The following is a 10,045-nucleotide window of genomic DNA, read 5'->3' as shown; positions in this document are numbered from 1 at the left end:
ACAGAGAGAGCGAGGTGAGGGGTGTGAAGGAGCAGTGCTGTGTGTTAGATGATGCATTAGAGTGAGACCTTACCTTAGAGTGTGATGTAAAATATCCCACAGCCTGTACTGGAAGGGAGCAGGGCTGATAGTGCCATGAGGTGTGATTGCTACTGTCTTGTGAGGGGAATGACAGTCAATATTCCCATATTAAACATGGCGTTGTGATCTGTCAGGCAATGTGAGGTAGATTTCACATAGATTTATGAAGTAAATGGGGAATTTCTTCTCCGAATCCTGTGGAAAGGATGGGTCATTGCATCCATTGAACGCTGAGTCAAACAGGTTTAGGATCTATTCGGGAGTTGAAGGTTACAGCAGGGTGGGGTGACAGAAAACTAAAAGAGCAGGTCACAATCAGATCAGCTTTTGTCGTGTGACAGAGCTGGTTTTAACAGACTGGCCTTTGTGTTCCCCTGAATCTGGTTAATTGTCTCTCCCTTGGCGTTATCAGGTTTTGATTAAGAAAAGACCGAGACCAGACAGAATGGTGGACTCACAGTACATCTTGCCCAACGACATTGGCATCTCGGTGCTGGATTGCCAGAATGCCTTCCGGTTGCTGTCGAAGGAGGAGAAGTTGTACGCTCACTACATCTCACGGGCATCCTGGTACGGGGGGCTGGTGGTCCTCCTGCAGACCTCCCCAGAGTCTCCCGCCATCTACGTGCTGCTTCAGAAACTGTTCCGGGCTCAGCCCCTCTCCGAGCTACAGGAGTCTGCCACTGCCATTGGGATGACATCTGAGGAGTACCAGGTAACCCTTCATATGGTGGAAAGCTTTGTTCCGATTTCAATATTGGGAAGCTGTTACTTCCAGCATCTACCCCCACCTCAAACCCTGTGCATCACGTTATCCCTATGCTCGCTCCAATCCCTGTAACCTCCCACACCCCTTCGCTATCCCTGTAACCTCCCACTCACCTTCGCTATCCCTGCAACCCTCCCCCCCCCCTTCGCTATCCCTGCAACCCTCCCGCAACCCTCCCCCATCCCTGCAACCCTCCCCCAGTCCCTGCAACCCTCCCTATCCTGGTAATCTCCTACAGCCCTCTGAGATCTCTGTGCTGCTCCAATCCCGGCCCCTCCAGCACCGCCCGATTCCAGTCGCTGCACCATTGGGGGCCGTGCCTTCAGCTGCCTGGGGGCCTGAGCTCTGGAATTCCCTCCCTAAACCTCTCCACTCCTCTGTTCCCCTCCTTTAAAAACCAAGGTTGGTTCTCCATATTGGGCTTGGGCTCAAGCCCTGTCAGATTGGCAGTGCCTTGTGGTAATTTTGCTGTGTTGCATCTGCTTTATCAATTTAAGTTGTCGTTGGCATCGCCTTTGATTTATTTTACGTCACATTTCTGAGCTTGGCTCAATAATTTCAGGGCTGTCTGACCTCTCTGGGTTTTGCGCCCTGTTCTGGAATATAAGTGGCCAGACCTGCTGTGGAAATGCTGCTTTGCCAGACGGGATAATCCTTTGGGTGAGCCTAAGGCCTTGTTTCTGACAGCTCGTCGACTGAGTGTCAACATCTGCAGGACTCTGGGGTTAGAGCATGGTGGAGGAGTGCTCTCAAAGAGCCGGCACAGGCTGAATGGCCTTCTACGATGCAACTGTACCTTTTGCTGGTGCGGTGCAGGAACATGACATGATGGGCTGAATGGCTTGTGACTGTGTTGTCTTCAATGGGTAATCCAAGATATAGGTCATGCTTTCCTAGACAGCAGTGATTCCTGTGCTCCCATAGGCTTCCAAAACTTGGAGAACCTCCAGGCATCTCTAAGCAGCAACAGCACTACCTTCACCAGATCCTCCAATCCAGTGCGAAGAAGGATAGTCCTACTGCAGTGTCCTTTCCTCAGCCAAATTGCCCAACCTTGAGGGTCTAATCACCCAGATCCACCTCCACTCTGGGTATCTGATGCCAGGCTCCTGAAGCACTTCCAGGAGACTCCTAGGTTGACAGCAGAAATGCTTCAGGGACAACTGTGAATAGGAGATAATACAGTGTGTGGAGCTGGATGAACACAGCAGGCCAGGCAGCATCAGAGGAGCAGGAAAGTTGACATTTCAGTGAATAGGACCCAATGTGTCCTATTGAAGGCCCTGGTAATTAACCAAAAAGGAAATGGTTGACTCTAGAAAGAACTGTGTACAACAAGACTTTTAGACTTTACATTTTATTGTCACCTGTACAGAAGTACAGACATACAGTGGAAAGTGTATAATGTCGCCAAACACATCTTAGGTACAAAGTAGAAAGAGAAATGAGAGTCGGAAAGTTAAATATTACTTCTTAGAATAGTAGAGAAATAAAGAAATAGATGATAGTTTACATTAAAGTCTTTCGTAGTTTAAACCCGGAAAATAAAGGAATAAGCTAAAAGTTCAGCAGTCTTTGAGCACCTTGCTTATCTCGCTCTCCGGGAGAACTCGCCTGTCTCTTCTCAATGTCACCACTGCTGCTGCTGAGATGGCAGCTTCTCCGATCTCTCCCCGGTGCCTCGGGAACGTGCCTGGGCAAGATCCGCTCGCAGGCCGAGCCGTGAGCCACTGAGAGACTGACGGACATGGCACCGAGAGACCAGGCTGGGACCGGCCACGGTGGGTGGGGAGGGTCTGAATGTCAGGTAGGGGAAAACACCAAAAAGAGTAGGGGGGAGAAAGAAAAGAGACTTGCTCAGGGTGTGCAGAAGAGGGTTTGATGTATCGGAGGGCGGGCTCAAACTCCAAACAGGCCTGCCCCATCGAGCATCGCTGCAGATTGTGAATTGGACCTATCGAACCTGAGTGGAAGCATGGTGCACTTGGTCCTGAGAAGACTGTAGAGATGGGTGCTACACATCAATGCTGTCTCTGTGTGTGTGTGTGTGTGTCCCTGTGTGTGTGTGTCTGTGTCTGAAATGACCTGGGGTGCTTCAGTGCTGTGAGGGAGTGTTATTTGCAATTAAATGTTGCCCTCATGTCCTGGGCTAAGCCTTGTGCTGTAATCCTGCCCTATCAACTTAATCAAATGTACTTTGATTCCCAGTATTGGAGTCACCGCAGTGGTTTCCTTTATAATTAGGGAGCAGTGCATCGATAAACCCTTACAGAAGTTACTAAGATTCACGCACTGGTAAACACCGAACATTGTGACCTTTTTTTGTTTTAAAATGTCACTTCCCAGTCCCCGCCCTACATTCTGTTGCCTTAGCAGCTTATTAATCGGGTTTGCACTTTTGAATATTGCACGTTGCCTGAGACCATCAGTATTCTCACCCCCTCCCTGTTGGCATTCCTCCCCCTGGCCTCAGGAGCCCCTTGCTGTGAGTGACCACAAAAAACAGTTTCTATTAACGCCGTTTGCTCCACCACTTCAGGACACCCTGAAGCTGCACAGCCAATGAGCTGCTGCTTTTTGGAGTGTGGTCACTGTCATACAAAAGATGGCAGCCAATTTGTACACAGCAAACTCCCACATAGGGATGTTGACCCCGGTCATCTGTAACCGAGGCAGGAGTGTGGTTAGTCACTTCGACCTGCCTGGTGATGCTGGACGTGAGAGAGTTGCTGTCCAAACCTGAAGGAAGGTTACAGCGTGTCAGCTGTATTCTCACCAAACCTGCTGTCCTGTTCACCAAAACATTTTAAATCTTACCGTCGTTGATGCAACCTGTCTGTGTAATTCATCTCAGTCTTCTTATTGACCCCTCGCTGAGGTTGGTCTCGCTCCATCTCGTGTTGTTTCTGCTCCAGAAAACTAATTCTCACTCAGTTTCGCTTTTGCTTCAGAGTTGGAAGCACAAGGTGACTTGATAGCTGTGGGATAATTAACTCCTTCAGGCTGCTGAAATTGCCACACAACTGTTCTGTCAGATTCCAAGGCTTGAGCTATCCTGGTTTCCCCATCCCCAAAGGCATCTGGTGTTCTGGTGTCCCAGAAATATTAGAAATAGGCTAGTTTTAAATGTCTTTAAAAGCATTGGGCGTCTTTAAAATTTGACTCTTAATCCCCCCCTCCCCCTGCAGAAAGCCCAATTTAAAATGGCTGTGCTGTAACAATGCACCGTTTGATCCGGGACAGAGGTGGGAAATCAGGGCACCATCCCAGAATGTCTGTAACACGAGACCATTCGCCCCACTGTTTCCTTGACAGCAAATCTGGACTTCACTGCTTGAGAGTCTGATGGATTGAATCAAGGTATTCCAAGGGGAATTGGAGCAGTGAGTTATTTGCAGCGTTGCAGAGCACGGCAGGACTAGCTGAGCTAGGTGCCTACAGAGAGGGGCCGAACAGCCTCACCCCTGGGTTCTAAGTATCCTGTGTTTCTGTTGAGAATTCTGCTTTATGCCACAGTCCCTTTCCAGGGGGATGGTGGTGGAATTAGACACTCCAGCCGTAGCTCGTCCGCTCTGCCTGTTCTTTTTTCTCCCTCTTTTCCTCCCTTCTGCGATTTTTCTTCCACCTTCTCGGGCTCTTGGCCTCGGACAGCTGGGCCCAGCCTCTGAAGTGGGGTCACTGGCGGAGCGGAGGGTGGCGGTCACAGCCTGGCGCGGAGTTTAATGACAGTCAGCGGTCAGACCACGTGGAGGTCCCTGCGCTGGTCCTGCTGCGAACAGCCTTTGGAGAGAGACTGTGCTGTTTGTCCTTTTAACTTTGCTTCTTTGGTTTTTCTGATCTATGGTTACACCGTGTACAGCTGTAAGGTAACTTTCTTTTTCTTTTTTTCTCTATCCTGTAACTAAGAATTGTACCTAGTTACTCTGTACCTAAGATGGCGCTGTAAGTGGTGACTTTTCATGTATTCATTTGATAATAAAGCTCATTCATTCCTGCAGCAGCACTGTCTACTTAATTGTTGTTCGCAGGGACCCTCAGTGTTCAGCGTCTGAGCGTGTGATGTTTCCTCTCTGTTCCAGGCATTCCTAGTTTACGCAGCCGGCGTTTATTCCAACATGGGCAATTACAAGTCGTTCGGAGACACCAAATTTGTGCCTAACCTGCCTCAGGTACCGTGTTAAAGACATTTAAAAATCCCCGCTTCCTCAAGTCCTTCCTCCTGATTGCAAGCTGTAGCCATGCTGTAATGTGTTAGAGGAGACTACCCTGGGTAACCTGACAGCTCTTATGTGCTGAGGAATGCAGCTCATCGCCACCTGCTTTTTTGTTAATCTTTGGGATGTGAGGGTTGGCGTCAAAACCAGAACTTGTTTTCCATCCCTGACTTGCCCCTTGTACAGAGTGACGTGCTGGGCCGTTTCAGAGGGCAGTTAAGAGTCGGCCAAGCTGCTGTGGGTCAGACCAGGTAAGATTTGAGTTTGCAACCAGCCATGATCGTTTTGTGGTCACCGTCAGCAAGACCAGCTTTCAATTCCAAATTCTTTTTGTTTTTTTTTTAGTTGAATTTTTAAATTCCACCAACTGCTTTGGTGGGGTTTGAACCCATGTCCACAGAGAATTAGCCTGGATGAGTAGTTCAATGGGATTGCCATTGCTTTCCCATCTCGAGGGGTAACTGGGAAAGACAACAAATGCTAGCCTTTCCACTGACGCTCCCTCCATCAGACCCTGGAGGTTTTCGGATCGAATGGGAACGACCGGGTATGGAATAGCCCTGTGCAGTACAGAAGGGGTGCTGCACTGCTTGAGGTGCTATTCTTCAGCTGCATCTCGGGACCAAGCCTCCGTCCAGTTGGATTTTCCAAATGCTTAATCCACGTGAAAAGTAAAACATAGACGGGAAATAGTCCCAGTCAGAGAGAGTTTGCCAGACTAACACCTGGAATAGGCAGGTTGTCTTATGAGGAAGGGCAGTGCTTGTATCCTCTGGAGTTTAGGAGTATAGGAGATGCCTTGATTGAAGCATACAAGGTCCCTGAGAGGTTTCGATGTGGAGGGGATAGTCGGAAAATGAGAATTAAAACTTGCTGCTTCAATATAGAGTTGGCGATGTAAGATAGGGATGAGGAGAAATTTTTTCCTCTGAGAGTCATGAGCCTGGAAAGATGATGAAAACGATACCTTTTGAATATTTCTAAGGTTGATGTGGAAAGGTCCTCGATGAACTAGGTGCCAAAAGGTGATCGAGGCAGTTGAGAATGTGCAGTAATTCGATCTGCCATGATCTTACGAAATAGCTGAGCAGGCTGGAGAAGCTGAGGTCTATGCCGTCTGCTGTCTTGTAATTGGGGAGGGGGCCTGCAGAGTGATGGAGAAATTGGGGGGTGGGTGGGAATAAGCTGGCTCGCAATCCTTGGAGGATAATAGGATCCTTTACAGTGTGGATGCAGGCCATTTGGCTGTATCCAGTCCGCACCAAACCTCCAAAAAGCATCACACACACACCTACCCTATCCCTGTATTCCCTATGGCTCATCCACCCTAACTTGCACACCTTTGGACTGTTGGAGGAAACCCATGCAGACACGGGGAGAATGTGCAAACTCCCACACAGACAGTCGCCCAAGGCTGGAATTGAACCTGGGTCCCTGGTGCTGTGAGGCAGCAGTGCTAACCGCTGAGCCACCATGCCACTCAACAATCATCTTGTAGGAATTCAGAAATGTCTGAGGGCCTTGGGAGCTCTCTGTGTCAGGTGAGCCTAAATTCTTAGAGGGTTTGCATGCGTGTAGGTCTCTGTGTGGGGGAGAGGGTCAGAGTCTCAAGATGAATGGACTGATGAGGTATTTTGTCACTTGCATGGTGGCAAATCTTTGGAATTCCCTACTCCAGAGGGCTCTGGCAACTCATTTACATTAGGTAGATTTGAGGCAGTGGGAGAAACAAGAGGTTCGGGGGAAGAAAGGGTTTGGGCAGGAAAGTGGAACCTAAAACTTAGGAGTACAAGACACTTGGCCCCTCACACTTGCTTGGCTGTTCAAAAAGCTCTAGGGTGGTGCTCCACCTCAATGTCTGTCCCTTTATGTGCAGCATGATCCTATCAAATTGTAGAATGGTCTCAAACTTCTCCTCACTTCTTTAAACTCCTAGCTATGCTGTGTCGCATGCAAGTCCGGCCTTGTGTGAACAGTCAGGGTTTGCACACTGCATTTCCTTTTCTGCAAATTCCCCACTCCCACCCCAAAATAAAACACCCTCTCCCATCATTGTTCCTTTGTGTTAATGCAGGAGAAGTTGAAAGCGCTGGTGTGGCATAGTGCAGCCTACAAACAGAAGCCAGAAGAGATCGAGTGCCTGTGGAAGGTGTGTGGTCAGCTCATGTTCTCTCTGGATGACAGACACAAGCAGCTGGGTCTTGGAGAGAAGGTAAGGAAGTTTTTTTGGTTTGAAGCAATGCTCCATTAAACCTACCTCCTTGACTTCGGATATGATCTAATATCTTGTCCTGGGGTCTCAGTGCTGTGACATAATTGGCTTTAACCCATCTGTGTAGCACCTTGGGGTGTGCGTTTAAAAAATTTCAAAGCAGTGTCTAGATGCAAGTTGTTGTTAGTGGGCAGGTCCTTCTGTGTTGGGTGCTGTGGGTAATTGGGAACGTGACACTAAACCCTTCAACGCTCTCAACATTCTCCTTCTTCCAGGGCATCACCACCTATTTCTCTGGGAACTGTGTGTTGAAGGATGCGGAGCTAGCACAGAAGTTCCTGGATTCGAAGGTAGGTAAATCTTCCTGCTTGGGGCTTGTTGCAGTGCTTTGGTGGAGATTAAAGCCCTATTGGAGCTGTGCCTGGGGTGTTGAGGCTTTGTGCAGGAGCTTTTCTGCAGTCTGAGTAGCTGAAATTGTACGTATCCCATAAACAAATAAAATAAATTCTGGGCGTTGCTTGTTGTGCAGCATTTATTGTCCATCTCTAATTGCTCCAGTAGACAGTGATGGTGAACCATCTCCTTGAACTGATGGATTTGACGCAGCCATAATGCTGTTAGCAAGTTCCAGGATCTTAATCCTGGGATTTTTTTTTTAATGTTTTGAATTTTTGTCCTGAAGGAAGTGTCCCTAAACTAAATGTCGTTGTCAGTTCTTCACCTTGAAGATTAGAAACAGGAGCAGGAGTAGGCCATTCAGCCCTAACGGCCTGCTCCACCCTTCGCTGAGATTATGACCATTGGACCTAACGCGGCTTAACGAAATTTCCAGGTTGTGTACTTCCGTCGTTCGTTCAGAAGCATGTTTATCAGTGACCAAATGAAAGATGGACTAAATACGGGAACTGCAAAGATGTGAATGTTGTGCAAATTGGGTTTTGTTGTTTGTCTGTGTCAAGCCAATTTCCTTCCTTAGTGCCAGCTGATGCTGAGTGTATGCCGGGAGTTTGCCCCCTTGCTGTTGTAGGTGGAAATGAGCGCAGCTTTCAAATATATTTCGGAAGCTTAGTTTTGAGGTTAGGTGCCTGATTGTTATGTGATATGTTATCTTTATAAGTATCACTGAAGTATCTTCAGCAATTGTAACTGATTTTAAACGGTTGGGTTTATCCTGAATATTGTCCAAATTCTTGTTTTTTTGACAAGGTCAATACTGAGAAACACACAAAACCTACAGTGAATACTTTTTTACTGAAATTATTTGAACGCGCAGAGAGTGTTTTGATATCTGTTGTGGTAACATCTTGTGATTGTGCAGGATATTGGTTAGGCCACTTTTGGAATGCTGTATGCAGTTCTGCTCTCCCTGCTATAGGAAGGATGTTGTGAAACTTGCAAGGGTTCAGAAAAGATTTACAAGGATGTTGCCAGGGTTGGAGGGAGAGGCTGTATAGGCTGGGCCTATTTTCCCTGGAGCATCGGAGGCTGAGGGGTGACCTTATAGAGGTTTATAAAATCATGAGGGGCATGGATAGGGTAAGTAGCCAAGGTCTTTTTCCCAGGGTAGGAGAGTGCAAAACTAGAGGGGCACAGGTTTAAGGTGAGAGAGGAAAGATTTAAAAGGGGCCTAAGGGCCAACTTTTTCACGCAGAGGGTGGTGCGTATGTGGAATGAGCTGCCAGAGAAAGTGGTGGAGGCTGATACAATGACAACATTTAAAAGGCATGTGGATGGGTACATGAATAGGAAGCGTTTGGAGGGATATGGGCCAAATGCTGGCAAATGGGACTAGATTAATTTAGAATACTGGGTCAGCATGGAACGAGTTGGACCAAAGGGTCTGTTTCTGTGCAGTATGATTCTGGGTTAATTAACCCCTCCATACACAGATAGTGGAGTTAACTTGTGTGGTTCTGTAGAGTTTCACTCCTCAAATTGTCCTTGTTTAACCACCCTTGGAGAAGACACCTGCTTTGGATTCAAGTCCAAAAGTCTTAATGCCTTGATGTTTACAATCCAGACTTGGCATTGGCTTGTCATTACAATCGAACCCTGAGACCCCCATGATAAAATGTCTGTGCTGTAGCTGCAGTTACAGTGTTGGATCTAGGACGTTGATGTATAATCGTCACAGGATCCCAGAATGCTTACAAAGCAAAATGAGACCATTCAGCCCTCTCTATTCCTCCCAGCAAGTGATCAGGATCTGGAATGTGCTGTATGTGAGAGTATAGAGGAAGAAGGTTCAATCAAGGCTTTCAAAAGGGACATTGGACTATTATTTAAAGAGGCAAATTTGTAGGACTATGGGGAGTAAGTGGGCTAGTGGTATCAGCAGAGTAACACTCTTTTTCTGTACCCACCCTCCAACTGCAGTAGTGAAGCACTTGTGAAAGGAGGAACAATTTCTCTAGAAATGCAAAGCATTCATGGAATTATTTGTCTTGTTTTGTTTTCTCCCCCCTCAGGGTATCAGTGCTTACAATACTCGATTGTTTAAAACCGAGGGAGCGGATGGCAAATTGGTGTACGAGGTCAGGCTTGCCTCTGTGATGAAGGATGGTAAGGGATTTAAAGATGTAGTCACTTCCCCCAGTCTCCCCAGTGTTACTGTGCGCCAGTGACAGACCTGTCCCCACCAGTACTGTACCCGAGTGTTATACAGTGACAGACCTGTCCCCACCGGTACTGTCCCCCAGTGTTACACAGCAACAGATCTGTCCCCCAGTGTTACACAGCAACAGATCTGTCCCGCACCGGTACTGTACC

At 47.7% G+C, this 10,045-nt stretch overlaps 1 protein-coding gene across 2 annotated transcripts in view; it reads left to right on the top strand.

The window, feature by feature from the left end:
* dpp3 (dipeptidyl-peptidase 3) overlaps nucleotides 1-10,045 on the top strand; it is a 25,641-nt gene that overhangs the window by 205 nt on the left and 15,391 nt on the right. For both annotated transcript variants that reach the window (XM_048619733.1, XM_048619734.1), the window contains exons 2-6: nucleotides 494-796; nucleotides 4,930-5,019; nucleotides 7,139-7,276; nucleotides 7,552-7,626; nucleotides 9,745-9,838. In XM_048619733.1, coding sequence (XP_048475690.1) covers nucleotides 527-796; nucleotides 4,930-5,019; nucleotides 7,139-7,276; nucleotides 7,552-7,626; nucleotides 9,745-9,838 — 667 coding nt within the window. In that variant the 5' untranslated portion in view covers nucleotides 494-526. The remainder of the gene's footprint in view (nucleotides 1-493; nucleotides 797-4,929; nucleotides 5,020-7,138; nucleotides 7,277-7,551; nucleotides 7,627-9,744; nucleotides 9,839-10,045) is intronic.

The sequence above is a fragment of the Rhincodon typus genome, chromosome 43 (assembly GCF_021869965.1).
Source record: "Rhincodon typus isolate 14 chromosome 43, sRhiTyp1.1, whole genome shotgun sequence".
Taxonomy (NCBI): Eukaryota; Metazoa; Chordata; class Chondrichthyes; order Orectolobiformes; family Rhincodontidae; genus Rhincodon; species Rhincodon typus.
Note: the sequence above shows the minus strand (reverse complement) of the source record. Positions and strands in the feature narration are given on the sequence as shown.